The sequence below is a fragment of the Eurytemora carolleeae genome, unplaced genomic scaffold (genome assembly GCF_000591075.1).
Source record: "Eurytemora carolleeae unplaced genomic scaffold, Eaff_2.0 scaffold34, whole genome shotgun sequence".
NCBI classification, from domain to species: domain Eukaryota; kingdom Metazoa; phylum Arthropoda; class Copepoda; order Calanoida; family Temoridae; genus Eurytemora; species Eurytemora carolleeae.
Genome location: NW_019396116.1, coordinates 135,196 through 154,534, shown reverse-complemented (window position 1 = coordinate 154,534; position 19,339 = coordinate 135,196). Strand labels below are relative to the sequence as shown.

The following is a 19,339-nucleotide window of genomic DNA, read 5'->3' as shown; positions in this document are numbered from 1 at the left end:
ATAATATTTGTCTATATCTAGGAATGTGAAGGAGTATCTGCCCTGGCTATCTCTCCTCCAGGACTCCATATTTAATAATATGTGTCTATATCTAGGAATGTGAAGGAGTATCTGCCCTGGCTATCTCGCCTCCAGGACTCCATATTTAATAATATTTGTCTATATCTAGGAATGTGAAGGAGTATCTGCCCTGGCTATCTCTCCTCCAGGACTCCATATTTGATAATATTTGTCTATATCTAGGAATGTGAAGGAGTATCTGCCCTGGCTATCTCTCCTCCAGGACTCCATAAAAAGATCTCAAATACAACCTCGGAGAAGAAACTAATGACAAACCTCGCTAAACGACCTCCGGTAAACATTATTTTTAAATTATTTAAATATTCATTTAATTTAATATAATTGTTAAAAAGAATTACTCATAATAATATTTGTAAGTTAACTGATTCACGCTAGGAACTCAAACTTTTTAATCATGAAATCTTTTCATCTGTATACCGTAGACCTTAGAATTCTTCTTGATCGTAGATATTATAGGTTTACCGTTCAGTTTTCTAAGATTCAGGAATTAGAAAATTAGAAATTCGTAGGATTTAAACATTTATCTTGGAAACCGTAGTATTCAAATATAATGAATGAGATTAGAATAAATTAAATAAGGTTTGAAGAATATGAAGAAAATATGTGATAAATTATAATGATTATAATAAAATGTATTTTCAGGCAAATATTGAGTTTGAAAATGTGAGTTTCTCTGTTGAAGAAAGGAGAAGTATATTCGGATCAAGCCGAGGGTGTAAAACTATTTTAAAGGTGAGTATTGTTTTAGGTGTTTTGTAATATTCAAGGTTTATTTATTTAAAGCTGCATTAGAATCTGAGATATTATTTTTTTTATAAACTTATAGATTTGATTTCCTTTAATTTTTCAAAACTACTCCTCCAACAGAAGATATATAAACATTAACATAATCTATTAAAAAATCGTTTTGGTTTCGCGAGCCGCGGCCTCACATCTTACACAGAGTAAAAATTGTGCAAATTGTATTATTAAAGCTAACTTTTTAAGCAAACAATATAAACTGAACAATCTTTCATCTTTAAAAACGATTCAAAACCGCTACCTATCTCTTGCCTTTGTTCTAACAAATTGTAGTTTGAAAATTTGAGAAAAAAGCATAATGTTTGAATATAGATAGAAGTTATTGAAGGAAAATTTTCTTTAAACTTAAACTTGTTTGTATCAAATACTTATGGTTGTCAACTAAACCACTTATCAACTTAAAACTTAACTTCTTTTCTCTTTTCCACTCATCCCTTTTACCATCACAGGATTTCGAAGATTTGAATGAAAATCGTTCACAATAACCCTGAGGCAGAAGCCCAGAGGAGTTTCGCGCAGTCGGCGTAGAATTACAAGACAGAGAGAGAGATTGCTCTACGCTGACTGCGCTTCTGCTCTGGGCTTCTGCAGCAAACCATTAATGCTTTGGTGTTCAATAGACTTGTTACACTTCTGCCTTTCAAATTATATTTGTAATAATATTATTTGGTTTTCCAAGAAATCATGGAAAACTTAGAAATACTTCGAAGCTTTGAAATATGCATAACTAGCTGTAGGGCCCAGCGTTGCCCAGCTTTTATATCATTATTCATAGTCAGAGTTACTCCTGCCGTTTACCCGCGCTTGTTATTAAATTATGATTTTATCTGCAGTGACCGGCGTTGCCCTTGACATTTCAATGTTCCTCTTAAAATTTGAGCCGATTTGGTCCAGCCGTTTGGCCAGCTATAGGGAACAAATTACTTTATATTAATTTACGTATATGAGCGAAGAGCTTTAAAAAATAGATAACTAGCTGAAGTGTCCGGCGTTGCCCGTGAAAAAAAATCGAATTTTGAAGAAAAAACTTTAGCCAATTTGGTCCAGCCCAGCATAGCTATCATATGAATATATAATATATATAATATTACTCTCTCCCCAAAAACTCATTATTTCTTCGGTAAGAGTACTGCAAATCACTGCATATATTACACACTGAAAGCTTAGTTAAGATAAAAACTATGACTAAAAAGTACATAGACTCTAGGACTATGGTCGGCAGCTCATGGCTCTTCATGGCTCATCAACCCCTTTACCCCAGTACACTCAAAAAAGACTCCATTACTTTCCTAAAATGATCATCCTAAGTTTTACGTGTCTTGTACTTCATATGGAATATATAATCAGAGAAAAACCAAAATACAAAATATAATTTATTAAAAAACAAAAAAATAATAACAAAAACAATTTTGTCAAAATTAAGTTGCAAATGAACCAGTGCTTTGCCATGAAACACCTGGAAACTCAATCATGACTGGATGAAACAGATCCACATATACAAATTCCAATAGTTTGTTTTTGATATATGATGAGCGAAGAGCTTTATTATGTATAGATATCTAGATTCTAGAATATACAAGAAATTAAGAAAAACTTAATGTGCCAACTATGCAAAAAAAAATCATTTTTAAATATTCTTAGAAAAGAAATAGCACAGACTAAAAAATTCAGGTATATCAAGAAAAAGCTTACGAAGTGTTCTGAATCTATATCACAAATATTGTTTAGGGTGTGAGCGGGAAGTTTACTTCTGGTGAGCTGACCGCTATAATGGGACCTAGTGGAGCTGGTAAATCTACCTTGATGAATATTATGGCAGGATATAGATCTAGTAAAGTGGTAAGTCCAGAAAATATCGATCTATCCGAAACAACCAGTTCAACTCTTCGAAAACTTTATAAAGTAGAAAAATGGGTTCATTTAGTGCGTTGTTAGATTTTGATTGGGTTAACTGAGCTAGAAACTTTTAAATGGTGGATATCGGAATTAATGCTTGATCTCCTCTTTTTCTTAATCTCGAGATTAATTAATGCTTGTTCTCCTCTTCTTATTAATCTCCAAATTAATTAACCGATCGGGATTAAGGATATCCCATTCTAAAGTTTTCAGCTCTGAGCTGCTACAAATCTTTAAAAATCTGCAGGCCTTAAAAACTTTGTTGAACGGTCATACATACAACATTTTAAATAGCTAGAAGAATGCTAGGAAAATAAATAGAATAATAAGAATATTGATTTTAAATTTAACTTTTAATTTTAGACTTTTTGTCTGTATCTGCATTGAGCAGGTACGCAGACTGACAGACAGACTTTTGATTTAAAATTCATGTGATGGCGATAGACCAAACCTCTGTAGAGTAAAAAAAGTAGATTTTATTGAAAATATATTTCGGTCTGGGTTGACCCTCGTCAGTTCTTGAGATTGTTTCTGTCATAAAGATTAAAAGAGACTTGATTTTAAATAATTATTTTTTTATGTTAAATTTTTACAGGTTGGAAATATAACTATAAATGCAGTACCCAGGAACATGAGGAAATTTAGAAGAATGTCATCTTACATCATGCAAGACGATTGCTTGTCCCAGGTCAGTATCTATCTATCTATCTAACTATCTATATATCTATCTATCTATCTATCTATCTATCTATCTATCTATCTATCTATCTATCTATCTATCCTAGCACCTGACTGTAGAGGAGAGTATGTGGGTAGCTGCTAACCTCAAGCTAGGTGAAAGACTGACCGCCAGGGATAAAGAGCTGGTTATATCTGAGATCATGGATAATCTCGGGCTCACAGAGTAATATTTTTTAACCTTTATTTTTGTGATTTTTATAACAAGTGATACGATACAAAAGCTGAAATGTCCGGCGTTGCCCGTTGAATTTTAAAACACTTTGGAAAATTTGATTTCAAATTTTGAAAAAAAAATATTTAATTTTAGACAATTTAATACAGCAGTTTTGCATGCTATAGCTAAAAAATATATATTTTAACTATAGCTGGCCAAGCGATTTTTTTTTCAAGATGGTCATTCTTTCAAATTTTTTTTTAATTCCACGGCCAACGCCGGGCATTTCAGCTTGTACTTTATATAGTAGCAAAACCATAATTATTCTACTTCTCTTGCCTTCGCTATTAAACATACCATTTTCTCGGATAGTTTAATAATTTTATTTCACAATGTTATAGGTCTCACTGTTTGATTTAATTATAACTGTATTCAGGTGTGCTCAGACACGTACAGTTAAGATATCAGGGGGACAAAGAAAACGTCTTGCCATAGCACTAGGTAAACAACATAGCACTAGGTAAACAACATAGCACTAGGTAAACAACAAGCACTAGGTAAACAACATAGCACTAGGTAAACAACATAGCACTAGGTAAACACCATAGCACTAGGTAAACAACATAGCACTAGGTAAACAACATAGCACTAGGTAAACAACATAGCACTAAGTAAACAACATAACACTAGGTAAACAACATAGCACTAGGTAAACAACATAGCACAAGGTAAACAACATAGCACTAGGTAAACAACATAGCACTAGGTAAAAAACATAGTGATAGGTAAACAACATAGCAGTAGATAAACAACATAGCACTAGGTAAACAACATAGCACTAGGTAAACAACATAGCACTAGGTTAACAACATAGTGATAGGTAAACAACATAGCACTAGGTAAACAACACAGCACTAGGTAAACAACACAGCACTAGGTAAACAACATAGCACTAGGTAAACAACATAGCACTAGGTAAACAACATAGCACTAGGTAAAAACTAGGTAAAAACTAGCTAAACACTAGGTACTCTAGGTAAACTAGGTAAAAATTAGGTAAACACTTGGTACTCTAGGTAAACTAGGAAAAAACTAGTTAAAACTATGTAAAAACTAGGTAAACACTAGGTACTCTAGGTAAATTAGGTAAAAACTAGCTAAAACTAGGTAAAAACTAGGTTAAACACTAGGTACTCAGATAAACTATGTAAAAACTAGGTTAAACATTAGGTACTCTAGGTAAACTAGGTAAAAACAATTTCATTGTTTGATTATGAAAGGGACCGTAGTTGTAATTTCAAGTTTAAAGGGACTGTAAGCGTAATTTCAAGTAACCCTCCATTTAAAGAGGACAATCCCCTGATTTACATCAGTTCTCTTAGTACCTTTATTTTATCAATAATTTGAAAGATAATGTGGGGTTTCTAGTTTAAAAAGTGTCTAATTCTCATGATTTTTTTGTTGCAAATCTTGGTCAATTCTTGTGAGAAGGCGATTTTTTTAACAAATATTGGTCGATTCTTGCGGGTAGACCGTTTTCTACATGTGTTGTTAGATTCACTTAAGACCACTCAGGGAACTTAATCAGTTAGTAAGAATATAATTCTTTATTTCTATACATTAATATTCAAATTTTAACATTCATGGCCAAACTATTTGTAATTTTATAAAGAGCAATATAAAATATTGAAAATACATTTCCAGAATTAGAACTCAAATCTTTAAAGTTTTATTTTTATAACTCTAAAATGTAAAATACAATGATTAAAAAGCTTAAGCTTTGAACCATTTTAACAATTTTTTATTCTAGATTTTTTCTTTCAAACATCATTGATAAGATGTAAAAATTTCACGGTTTTCAATTTAATTTAGTTTAATTAGTTTTGCACCTCATTCTAGTTCTAATCCTGGATTCTAATTTTCGTTAACTTTGAACGTGACAAAATCTATTAAAAAAAATATATATATATATATATATATATATATATATGAACGGCAACCTAAAATCTTTTAGTAAGATAACCTGAAGGGTATTTGATCACTGAATTTAAAATAGTTTTTTGATAGTTTCATTCTTTGATGGTAACGCTGTATGTTAAGAGCACTAATCATCCAATGCATTTATTTTAAAGTTTATTCTGTTGACTGAAACAACTGGTGAAATATTACAAACGACTTTATACTTTTATTTAAAAAATTTAAACTGTTAAAATATGTCATTGGTATCAAATGAATCTTAAAGTTTTTCTCTACAATACTGCACTTTCAGCTCTATTTTAAAGTTGTTGCTTTCATTAAAATTACATTTTTCTGAAGCTCTGAATAATTTGAGCTGAAAGAACAACTTAAGTAAATCAATAGTATAACAAATGAAATCTATTTAGACTCTAAATAATTTTACTTGTGAAAGTTTTACTGTTATATTTATGTTTAGAACTTGTCAACAATCCTCCAGTAATGTTCTTTGATGAACCGACCAGTGGACTAGATTCTGCCAGCTGTACTTCATGTATCACTTTGTTAAAGGTAAATGTCGTCTTAGTCTATTAACCCTATCGGGAGGGGGGGGGGGGGCTTTTTCTTTATTACTACTTGGACTTGAACGCTCAAAATATTTCACTTTTCCAACTTAATTAATTGAAAGTAAATTTTGCGCACGAAAAATTATACTTAGAATAAGGCACAGTAAATTTTCAGTTTAAAGCTATACGCTATCCAGTATCCAACAGGAGTTAGCACGAGAAGCTCAAACTATAATTTTTTTTAGGAGTTAGCACGAGAAGGTCGAACTATAATATATTTTAGGAGTTAGCACGAGAAGGTCCAACTATAATATATTTAAGGAGTTAGCACGAGAAGGTCGAACTATAATATATTTAAGGAGTTAGCACGAGAAGGTCGAACTATAATATGTACAATTCATCAACCCTCGGCAAGGTAAATTATTTATACAGTGAAACAAAGAAAACTGTGGAATTAAAAGACGAAATGTAATCAATCTTCTGTTTATCTGATGTTATTATTAAGTAAAAAGTTTACTAGTCGGTTGAAAATCAATTTATCAAATAAAGTCTGTGTACACTGCACAAATGCTGAGTTTCATGTTTAGATTTTTTAAACTTGTGTCTAACAGTCGTCTTCCTATGTATACCCCTTTTTAAAGCTCTAGGGGGGGGGGATTAAAGATTTGTTTTTCCAAATCTATCTAGAATTAGAAAAAAATTTGAATCTTTAAAATTTAAATCATTTAATTTTTAAATTTTTTGTCAAAATTTTGTGAAATATTTGATTGTTAAGGAAAGGTAAAACTATTAAGTCATTTAATTCTGTTAAAATGATTTTTAAACAATTCTGTATTGACCTTTTATGAAAAACTGAACAAGTAAATTGTTAAGAAATAGTTAGAGTTAAAAAATAATTTTTCGACCTCCCTTATTTTCTCAGAAATTAAACTCCTAATGGTTAAACCATTCTTTAGATAATACTATCGAATGTGGGTTGAAAAAGAGTTCATTATAGTCTTATTTTGAGTCTTTATGTTAAAAACATAAAAATTTACATTAACATATTTCAGATATTTAGGAAACTTTAAAGTTTTAACACCTATTAAATCAGACAACATTTTTTCTTTTAAAAATACTTTTTTGCAATTACGTTTAATGCATTAAAAATTCTGCTCGCAAATTGCAATTGCAATTTTTTATTTTTCTAATTTTTTTTATTCTAGTCAATACAATACGATACTTCTATTTTCTTCAGGGTTTTTGAAAAATTTGATAAACTTTACGTCCTAGCTGAGGGTCAAACCATTTACAGGTATAGTGTAACTTTAAGTATTTTAAGTTCAGTAAATTTAGTTTAAACCCATTTACAGGTATAGTGTAATTTAAAGTTCAGTAAATTTAGTTTAAAACCATTTTAAGTTTGACAATTATAAAAGACTGTCGTCTTAGTTTCAAGTGAGCAAGCAATGTCCGATTCACAACGTTACCATTCAAACCTTAATCTGAATATAACACCGAGGAAGATGTCGTATATTTATTGATTTTAATTAATTTGTTTTGAATTTAATAATTTCTCTTGTCGCTTGCGGAACTATCTAAGAATGTCGCGCACCGCTCACATTTTTCGAAATCCGTTAAAACGTTTTCTAAACAAATGAAATATAAAAAAATATCATAAAATATAAACTATATTCAAATGTGGCGAAAGATAATCGATGACTATAGGTTGTAATATCTGAATAATTTGTTTGAAATTAAATTGATTTTTTACGGTCTAAGTCGTATGTTGCAATTATCTCAATTTGTATGGACGCTAAGTTATTCGGTATGAGACGACTTTAACAATTTTCTCCTTATAGACGCAACAGCTAGAAGTAAGATTAGTAGCGATCAAAAGCGCTTTTTTATCGCATTAAGCCTATACCCCCTTTCATTTTTCGCGAACACTCCCTTTAAACTGTATTTTTAAATATTAAAAATTAAAAAATTAACAAAATTAACAAAATAACAAATAAACATTTTTTATTGTTTTTCGAGATTTAGAAAATTATTGAAGAGGAATAATTTTAACTGTATTTGAAGTTGTTCTAAAGCAAATAATTTTACTAGTAGCTTCACAATCTCTTATTAATTGAAACGGGTCTGTGTTCACTGCACAGTTGCAGTGTCTAATGTTCATTTAAAATCAACTTTATTCTAAAATTCGTCTTTTTATTCAAAAGTTTTTGGTTCTCACTGTACATTGTTTACATTTATTTCAGAGGAACAGTGTCAGGGCTAATTCCATTCCTTGGTTCCATGGGACTAGAATGTCCTAGCTATCATAACCCAGCAGACTTTGTTATGGAGGTTAGAGAAAATAATTTACATCATGATGATGACAATAATAATAATAATAAAATATGAATCAATATGTAAATAAAATAAATGATTTACATATTGATGATAAAAAAGATGATAATAATAAAAATGACGATAATAACGATAATATTAATAATGTAAAACAGAAATGTAACTTTAAAAAAAAACTTTGGATTAAAATGATAAAGTATTTTTAACTAATAAAATTAACAATGATTGTAAAAATACTCATAATTGTTTGTAATTAATTAATGCATGCAATAAATAATCATTTACCATGAGAAAAAACTTTTATTTTTAATATTTAAGGTTGCAAGTGGGGAGCATGGTATGTTTACTGAAAAACTGGTTACTGCAGTACAGGTACACTAAATAAACATCACTGTAGTACAGGTACAATAAATAAACATCACTTCAGTACATGTACAAATATATTAGATATCTAATATATGTCTCAATAATATAGTTTACATGACGTGAAACTATAAAGCACTCCAAATATTCTGTGAACATCGTAATGAATTTTATTAAACTTTGATTTGACATAAAATTAAAAAATCATGAATGCGCATAAACCTTTCCAATTCTTTTTATCAAGACAAAATTTAAATAAGAATGAAAAAGCCATACAGTTTTTTAGAAAACACGAGAACAAATATTTTTGTTTAATTTCATATTGAAAGTATTCACATATTAATATTAATATATATTGATATTTAAAACTGTTCTCTTGGATTTAATAGTTTATAAATGGGAAAATCAGATCATTATACTGAGAATATTAACACGGACATACTTTACTTCATTTAGTTTCATGTATTCAAGAATATATACCGGACATGCTCAGCTTTAGTTAGTTTCACGTGTTTAAGCATATATACTGGACATGCCTAGCTTTAGTTAGTTTCAAGTGATTAAGAATACATAATGGACATGCCTAGCTTTAGTTAGTTTCACGTGTTAAAGAATAAATCATTTTAGAATGGTAAATGTACTAATCTATTTTAACATGTTAAATTTACTAATCTATTTACTAATTCTAGAAAGTAAAATGTACTAATCTATTTTAGAATGGTAAAGTACTAATCTATTCTAGAATGGTAAATGTACTAATCTATTCTAGAACGGTAAATGTACTTATCTATTCTTGAATGGTAAATGTACTAATCTATTCTAGAACGGTAAATGTACTAATCTATTCTAGAATGGTAAATGTACTAATCTATTCTAGAATGGTAAATGTACTAATCTATTCTAGAATGGTAAATACACTAATCTATTCTAGAATGGTAAATGTACTAATCTATTCTAGAATGGTAAATACACTAATCTATTCTAGAATGGTAAATGTACTAATCTATCTGAGGGCTCTAAACATCCAACGGTATCAAGAGAATCAAGGTTAGAAGCCAAAACTTTTAAACATTTTTAAATTTTGATTTTCTAATTTGATTAATGACTTACAAAGCACTAATTCGTTTAATTTTAAATCTAAAACTACTTATAAATAATTTATTTGCTTGTTTTGAATTTTATCATGTTTGGGAGAAAATGCCCACAAGTATGTATACAAATCTTATTATCCACACTATAAACTCGCTTAAAATTAGACGAAAAATACAATTTTGGGAGGATGCTCAACTTCTATTTCGCTTTGCGCAATTTTTTACCCCCCCCCCCCCCCAGATTAAATCCTGTATACGCCCTGCTGAATGTTGTTAATACTATTTTCTTATTTTTAGCAACAGACCAGGGGGAACAATATCTTTAACTAATGATATTACAAAATCCAGATCAGATGTCAAGGTTAGTTTGAAATTTTTAATCAAATTTGTTTTAAAAATAAATACTTTGTTTCTGATTTCCGATATAAACTGGGAGGGGGAACTCGAAAGGAACGAAAACATTAAATCGAATATTGTAAATTATTGTAAATGCACAATATATAATTATATATTATATTATATACGACCTTCACTCTCCTCTAAACGCTACTATATCTTCGGTAAATGTACTGCAAATTACTGAAGAACACACCGAAAGCTTAGTTGAGGGTGCAGTATTCTTTTTACAAGAATTTGATACCTAATGTCGTAGACCTTACATATTTCAAACTATGAATTCTGTTAGATCAAATAATCTAGGTTTGAAATATCAAAGGTTTACACAATCAGTTTACAAAGCTATAAGGATTAGAAAATTTGTGTTTGTGACAAAAATTCAATTTTTTAATTGTAGTAAACTAAGGTTATGCTGTAACCACTAAATTTAGATTTTTAGATTAAAAATAATATTATTACAGTTATAACAAGAAAACTTTGGAATAGGAAGTCGACTTTTAGACTCAATTTATGACGACTGAATCCAATGAACATGAGGTACAGAAATTGTGCAATGTAAAAAGACCCATTTACTTTAATAAGGGATCTAATAACTATTTTCTTTATAGCAACATCAAATGCATTTTAGTATTGCTTTAATGTCGTCTTCCTATTCTACAGTTTTCTGGTTAGCACTGCAGTTGCGAATTTTCTAGCGGAATTTTATTAAAAAGAATCTCTCTATAAAAACATTTATCTTGATATGCTTCATATTATCTCAACTTTGATCTCTAAGTAAACTTTTAGTTTGAAATAAGAAAAGTTTTTATATTTCCAAGCTGGTACAGTGGAGACCATTAAACTGTGGAATAAAAAGACGAAAATTTAATAATTTAATCGTTTTACCGGTAACTTCAAAACCAACTTTACAATTGAAACGCTTAATGTTTATCGGAATGTTTACATAGAAACATAATTTGAATCCAACAGTTGTATTCCTATTCCGCCATAGTTTTATCAATCTCGTAGAAAAAAATATTCTGGCTGGAGGGCTGAAGGCTAAAGGATCCAATTATTTAAAATCTTAAACCTAGCAGTTGAAAGAATAACTGTTTTCCAGTGGTGGAAACCAAAAAGGTGTTCAAAATCTTAAACTCAGCGGTTGAAAGAAAAAGTTATTTGAAATCTGAAACGCAGCGGGTTTAAAAAGATGCATTTCTTATTCTAGACTTCGTAGAGTTTAGGCTAAATCTCAACCTCCCCCGCTGAGCTTTTTGTCGACCATTTTATATCTTGGTTCTGTGACATCTTATCCTTCCCGTCAGATTCATTTAAACAACATATATTTGTTTGTTTTGATAAATATCATAAATATTTGCTTATATTCCGTTGCATCAATTAATAAAATATTTTATTTTTGAATGAACGACTTGGACTTAGGGCTAAGCACGTTTTCGATTTTTTAACGACATGAACGTCAATGCATCGTTCGTTAACAAATTGGTCCTTAACGAGCTGGAATGTTGAGCTTGAAAAACTTTCAAAAATGAATAATAAAACATTTTTGAGAATTTAATATTTGTAAAAGTAAATAAATTCAATTTTTCTTAAAAACTGCCAGCACTACAAACCTGAAAGTTTGAGCTCCAACTTCTGGCCTTAAAATGTGGAAAATTTATTTAGTAATATATTTAGCTATTTTTTAAAAATTCATTTATCGTTTATCTATTTATCTATTTATCTATTTATCTATTTATCTATTTATCTATTTATCTATTAATCTATTTATCTATTAATTTATTTATCTATTTATCTATTTATCTATTTCTCTATTAATCTATTTATCTACTTATCTACTTATCTATTTATCTATTTATCTTTTATATATCTATTTATCTATTTAAGAATGAAGATGTTAGAATATACCTGCCCCTAGACTCAGAGGAGACTTCACCTCTCTCACCAGCCAGGTAATTAGTATCCTCATTATCATCATTATCATCATTATCATCATTATCATAAATATTTTCATTATTATGAGCCTTTGAACTTTACCATTATCATCATCCTCATGAATTTTCTAGTCAATTGGATCGAGATAGAACTGATCCTGATGGGGATTCTAACCCTGGCGGGGTCTCAAGGTAAACAATCACATTTATCAAAACGGACTGATCACATTTTTGAAAATTATATTGAATTCACTAATTTTTTTGAGGTTTCTTGTCATGGCTATTTCAGTTTTAAAAACGTCTAATTGAGGATCGAGTATAAAATATTAATACATGGACATTTACTTTAGAGTTTTTAATGATACTTATCTAGGAATGTACAGCTATCCATGATACTAATCTAGGGATATACAGTGTTCAATGATACAAATCTAGGATTGTACAGCTATCAATGATACTAATCTAGGGATATACAGCGTTCAATTATACTAATCTAGGGATAGACATCTTTCAATGATACTAATCTAGGAATAGACATCTTTCAGTGATACTAATTAAGGAATAAACAGCTTTCAATGATACTAATCTAGGGATAAACAGCTTTCAATGATACTAATCTAGGAATAAACAGGATTCAATGATACTAATCTAGGAATGAACAGCTTTCAATGATACTAATCTAGGAATAAACAGGATTCAATGATATATAATCTAGGGATAAAGAACTAGACGCTATCGGATCAATGGAATCTATAGACGAACACTGTAAAAACTATCCAACATCCTCATGGACTCAATTCAAGGTGATTACATCAATCAATTAATCAACTGAATCAATTTGTTAATATACACAAGTGTTCAAACTAGTAAGATGAGTTTTGAAATTCCAATATCATTATAACTAAGAAGAAGAACACTTAATTTAAACTTTGGATAATTGTGGGTAAACCTTGCTTACTCCCTTCTATCTACTTGCATTCTACCATTTCGTCTTTATCAATGCTTCGTCTCCATTCTGAAAAAAATTTATTAAAATCAGCTACAAATTTATTAAAATCAGCTATAAAATTATTAAAATTAGCTACAGATTAATTAAAATCAGCTACAAATTTATTAAAATCAGCTACAAGTTTATTAAAATCAGCTACAAATTTATTAAAATCAGCTAGAAATTTATTAAAATCAGCCAAAAATATATTAAAATCAGCTACAAATTACAAAAACTTAAGAGAAAATGCATGATAAAAATGAATAAAGTAGATAATCATTATGAAACTGTTTGTTTGTTAAAACCAATGTAAAATGAAACCAATAAAACTAAGGATTTATTTAATGCTTATTTTTACAGCAAATAGTTTTAAAGAAGTTTCAAAATCAACTCATGTGTGTTAATTGCACAATTGCTTGCGCTGTTCCAGGTTGTAATTTAAGTCCAAGATTCGTCTTCCAAATCTACGGTTTTGTATGTCCCAATGTATAATATATATTTTAGGTTCTGTTTGTCAGAACATTCCTCTCTATTATACGAGATGAGACTCTCACCAAACTTAGACTTCTTTCTCATGTAGCCATAGGACTTCTCATTGGAACTCTATACTGGGATATAGGTAGGACTTCTCATTGGAACTCTATACTGGGATATAGGTAGGACTTCTCATTGGAACTCTATACTGGGATATAGGTAGGACTTCTCATTGGAACTCTATCCTGGGATATAGGTAGGACTTCTCATTGGAACTCTATCCTGGGATATAGGTAGGACTTCTCATTGGAACTCTATACTGGGTTATAGGTAGGACTTCTCATTGGAACTCTATCCTGGGATATAGGTAGGACTTCTCATTGGAACTCTATCCTGGGATATAGGTAGGACTTCTCATTGGAACTCTATACTGGGATATAGGTAGGACTTCTCATTGGAGCTCTTTACTGGGATATAGGTAGGAAACTTGTTTCTAAACAGAATAAACATTTTTAGAAAACTTGTTTACAAACAGAAAAAAACCTGTTTATTAAACTTATTTATAAACAAAATAAACATATTTAGAAAACTTGTTTACAAACAGAAAAAACCTGTTTATGAAACTTGCTAGCTATCAGAGTAAGCTTGTTTTGAAAACTTGTTTATAAACAGAATAAACTTTTTTATAAACTGAATAATCCTGTTTAAACTTGTTTAAAAAAGAATATTTTTTTTGAAAACTTTTTTACAAAAAAAAATAAGCTTGTTTAGAAGCTTGTTTAAAAAAAGAATATTTTTTTGAAAACTTTTTTACAAAAAAAATGAGCTTGTTTAGAAGCTTGTTTACAAACAGAATTTAAACCTGTTAATGAAACTTGTTTACAAACAGAATAAATCTGTTTAGAAGCTTGTTTGCAAACAGAATTTAAACCTGTTAATAAAGCTTGTTTACAAACAGAATAAACCTGTTTAAAAGCTTGTTTACAAAAAGAATAAACCTGTTTATGAAACTTGTTTACAAACAGAATAAACCTGTTTATGAAACTTTTTTATAAACAGATTAAACCTGTTTAGAAAGCTTGTTTACAAACAGAATAAACCTGTTCAGAAGCTTGTTTACAAAAATAATTAACCTGTTTATGAAACTTGTTTACAAATAGAATAAACCTGTTTATGAAACTTTTTTATAAACAGATTAAACCTGTTTAGAAAACTTGTTTAAAACAAAATAAACCTGTTTACAAACAGAATAAACCTGTTTACAAACAGAATAAACCTGTTTAGAAAACTTGTTTACAAACAGAATAAACCTGTTAAGGGAATGAGGCTGGAAAGGTTTACAATAACGCGGCAATGCTCTTCTTCTGTATGTTGTTCCTCATGTTCACAGCAATGATGCCAACGGTAATAACATTTCTTTTAATTCTAAAAAATTGAAGTTTTAGGATTCATGATTTTTGACGATTTGTGGAAATTAAATCAAAGATGTCCCATCCCCTACTTTTAGATATGTTTAAACCGAAAAAAAACAGTTATTTTCACCAAAAGCAGCGAAAAAAAAACTTTCAAAATGGTTCCCAAACATTCGTTATATTATAATTTACTCGTGGAAATTTATTTTTGAAGATGTGGGGGAGGCGGAGGGGTGATTTTTGATGATAAATTATTTAATCATCAGATGGATGGCCAAATATCTGTAAAATGGAAAACACATCAATAAAAAATGTTATAATGAAAAAAGTCAATATTATATTAAAAACAAAAACAATTAAATGCAAATGATGTAAAGCTGTACAAAAAGCTGTATAGGTTCAAAAAACAATAAAAAGTCATGAAAAAAATAAAATAAAATAAACCTACAACTGTCCAGTGTACAAGAACCAAAAATGATATATATGTTAACAAAACAACAACAATTTACACATGGTTTAAAAACTTTCATTACTGGAAGGTCATGACGTTTCCGCTGGAGATGTCGTCGTTTAAACGAGAACATTTAAACTGCTGGTACTCCATGAAGTCCTACTACCTTGCCAAAACCTTCGCAGATCTCCCATTCCAGGTATAGTGAGATCTAAACTGCGGAATAGGAAGACGACTGTGATTTCAAATTGTCCAATTTGAACAGAAATCACAGCAATTGTGCAAAGTGTATAGACTGTATACAGACTAATTAAACTTTATAAATTGATTGCTCAAGAGTTAATTGCTCAAGCTGAAGATAAAACTTAATGCCTTAAAGCAACATCAAATACGCATTAAATTTGTTCAATCTCTCCATTTTATTCCACAGCTTAAATGGCTCTCACTAGAAAATGACCAAAAAATTTAAAATTTTTTAACCAAATAATTTTGTTTTATTTTAGATCGTTTTATAATATTTATTATACGCTTTCAGTTAAAAATATTTTGATTAACTGTCTAATTATGTTTTAATATAGATATACGTTTTTTCTTTTTAATTATATTCTATAATTTTTGGGGGAACTCTATACAATAGGTCTAGTGTAACATGTACAGAAGCTTATAATTAACCTAGATTCTGTTCCCCCTGGTGTACGTTGTGATCGTGTACTTCATGACCTCCCAGCCCCTGGATCCATCCAGGTTCTTTATGTTCCTCCTCATATGTACAGTCACGAGGTAATTATAAAGGTTAAACCCAACTAGGGTTTCTAGCGAACAAAAACTTTCGCGAAAGGAGTTTTGCGATAGGAAGCGAAAACGATGCGGAATTTCGTGAGAGAAAAATGCTAAAATTTCGAGAAAAAATTGCCGATTTTTTTGTTTTTATTGCATTAATCCGTTCCGCACAAAATGCAAAAAATTGCGTAATATTTCGCCAAATGCTCCTTTTTTTGCAAACAGATTTACGAGAAATTTCGTAAAAAACATTTTTCCATTTTATACAAACGAAATGCGAAAAAATGGAAACCCTAGTCCCAAACGATCAAAGAGCAAAATTAATGAATGGTACTCTACCCCATGTTTTTTGAAGTACTAATGTTTTTCAATTTTGATCAATTGCAACCTCTTATATAAAGGGTGTTGAAAAAAAAAAAACTCCAAACTCATTCATTCTTATACGATCATAATGAAATTAATGTCTCAAGGATGTTATGATACTTCCTGGTAAAAAATATCGGATTTGGGGTCAACCCTGCTCTGGACAAATGCTTTTTATCTCTAAGTACTGTCAATTGTCATCCTAGAGACATTGTGATATCTATAGATTAATTAAAATAACAGATAGGACACTAGATGTTGTCTTTTTAAGATTTAGATGAATCTCGTTCAGAAAAATCCCGAGACAGAAGCCCAGAGTAGTTTCGCGCAGTCGGCGTAGAATTACAAGACAGAGAGAGCCTGTTCAACGCTGAAAATCACTTGGGCTATTTTCAGGGTTATTGTGAACGAGTTTCATCCAAATCTTGAAAGACGACGATGTAGTGTGCTATCTGTTATTTTAATTAATCTATGGTGATATCAATTATCAATATGATTAGGATCGGGTAATAATCAATAAAAAAGTTTAAAGTGTTAATCAACATAAGATAAAACATTAATGACGACCTGAAACTCTTGAAATGTCAAGATTTTAAGATACAATTGAATCTATTACAATACATATTAGATAATACAGAGCGTCCCATATCATATTAGATTATCTCCAAGCTTTAACGCTAAAATAAACATATAATGTTCGAAAAACATAACATTTCCTGCAAGACAATTTTTATATTAGCCTTATTAAATTTTTCAAAATGATTTATTCTTCTTAAATTTTCTGATTATAGTCCCGGAAATTGTAAGACCCATTTACGATTAATATGATATGAGACACCATGTATAATTCTTTTGAAAATAATTGTACTGCTACAATTGTGTGTTTATTGAAAGAAAATACTGAATTAAATCTGTATGCCCTGTAAAGTCGTCAAGAAATTCTTAGTCTTGACTATTTATATGTCGAATATGTCTGTAACTCTTCAGAGTCATTTGCTTTTTCTTGTGAATTGTACTCATTTGACTAAAAAGTATTAAATTTAACAAAAACTAGTGACTAGGTACATGATAATTTGTACTGCAGTTTGGTTGCGCAGAGCCTCGGATTGGTAATTGGCGCATCAGCTGATGTGGCGACAGCTGTTTATCTCGGACCAATAACAGTTATTCCTATTCTTCTTTTCTCAGGTTTTTTTTTTTGAAATTAGAATTTTAGATGACGAAGTCATGCATCAAAGCACTTTTAGAAAAATCTCATAATTGTTTTTGACCAAGGACAGTTCTATAGATTGATTTCCGTCACAGAAATCTCAATTTTCTAGAGATTTTATTTCCGTCACAGAGATCTCAATTTTCTAGAGATTTTATTTCCGTCTTAGAGATCTCAATTTTCTAGAGATTTGATTTCCGTCACAGAGATCTCAATTTTCAAAAGATTTGATTTCCGTCACAGAGATCTCAATTTTCTAGAGATTTGATTTCCGTCACAGAGATCTCAATTTTCAAGAGATTTGATTTCCGTCACAGAGATCTCAATTTTCTAGAGATTTGATTTCCGTCATAGAGATCTCAATTTTCTAGAGATTTGATTTCCGTCATAGAGATCTCAATTCTCTAGAGATTTGATTTCCGTCATAGAGATCTCAATTTTCTAGAGATTTGATTTCCGTCACAGAGATCTCAATTTTCTATAGATTAATAGAACAAATTGATATTTTACTTGGGCACAAATTTGCAAACCGTTTTCCATATAATTTTATTATATTTTTTGCTGAAATATCAAATTAATTGTATTTCAGAGCAAAATTTAAATGATTTACTTGCAAGAAAATAACTATCCGGACCATATTTAGATTTAAAGGAATTGAGTATTTGCAACAAACTCAAGTTCTATAATCCCTATATTCTTGCAACCTGACAGTGTAAACCTTCGATATTTCTAATTCTTCGAATTCGCAGTTTAAAATATCTAATGTCTACGGCATTGGGTTGCAAAGATATATGGGTTAGAAAATTAGAGTTTGTGGCAAAGACTCAATTCCTTTATCATTATAGTTTGTATTATAAACCCTATTTGTCTAACAAAGTTCACGTCAGAAAATGTAAAAAATAAATATTTTTACTTTTGAAAAATATAAACATGTGACACATGTCATAACATCCATTTTTCAAGGGCTTTTGAAGCATATAAATGATTTTTTTGAGAAACGTCGACCCGCCCCACGTGAATTTAATGTTTCTGTCAATATTCCAGAAAGCTATGACTTTCGATTACAAATACTCCTATTAAACATAATTTTTCAGCCTTCTTTCTTAAATACTTTTTTGCCGGCATATATGTTTTGAATAAAAACAAATCCGTAACTTTAAAGATTGTTAAAATATAAACCAAAACGAATGCCTCTAACTCTGGTTAGTCGGGGGTGGCCCTTTGACAAATCTCCCCCCTACTCTATGCATTTTAAAAAAATGTTTTAGCTAAATTTGTTTACAACTATGAAGTTGAAAAAGTGAAGAAAAAAAGTTTTAGCGTTATTAAGAAAAACCCCCAATCGTGATAA

At 30.1% G+C, this 19,339-nt stretch overlaps 1 protein-coding gene across 1 annotated transcript; it reads left to right on the top strand.

The window, feature by feature from the left end:
• The first annotated feature begins 216 nt into the window (after positions 1 to 216).
• LOC111695407 (ATP-binding cassette sub-family G member 1) lies at positions 217 to 17,980 on the top strand. The gene is made up of 21 exons (XM_023464729.1): positions 217 to 354; positions 724 to 813; positions 2,611 to 2,721; positions 3,374 to 3,466; positions 3,564 to 3,682; positions 4,110 to 4,174; positions 6,108 to 6,199; positions 6,555 to 6,610; positions 7,433 to 7,489; positions 8,439 to 8,526; positions 8,848 to 8,901; positions 9,878 to 9,939; positions 10,281 to 10,344; positions 12,264 to 12,328; positions 12,443 to 12,502; positions 13,026 to 13,113; positions 13,803 to 13,917; positions 15,091 to 15,176; positions 15,724 to 15,834; positions 16,312 to 16,415; positions 17,863 to 17,980. Exons 1-21 carry the CDS (start codon positions 328 to 330, stop codon positions 17,978 to 17,980), a joined length of 1,725 nt encoding a protein of 574 aa, XP_023320497.1. The 5' UTR covers positions 217 to 327.
• The last annotated feature ends 1,359 nt before the right edge of the window (positions 17,981 to 19,339 follow it).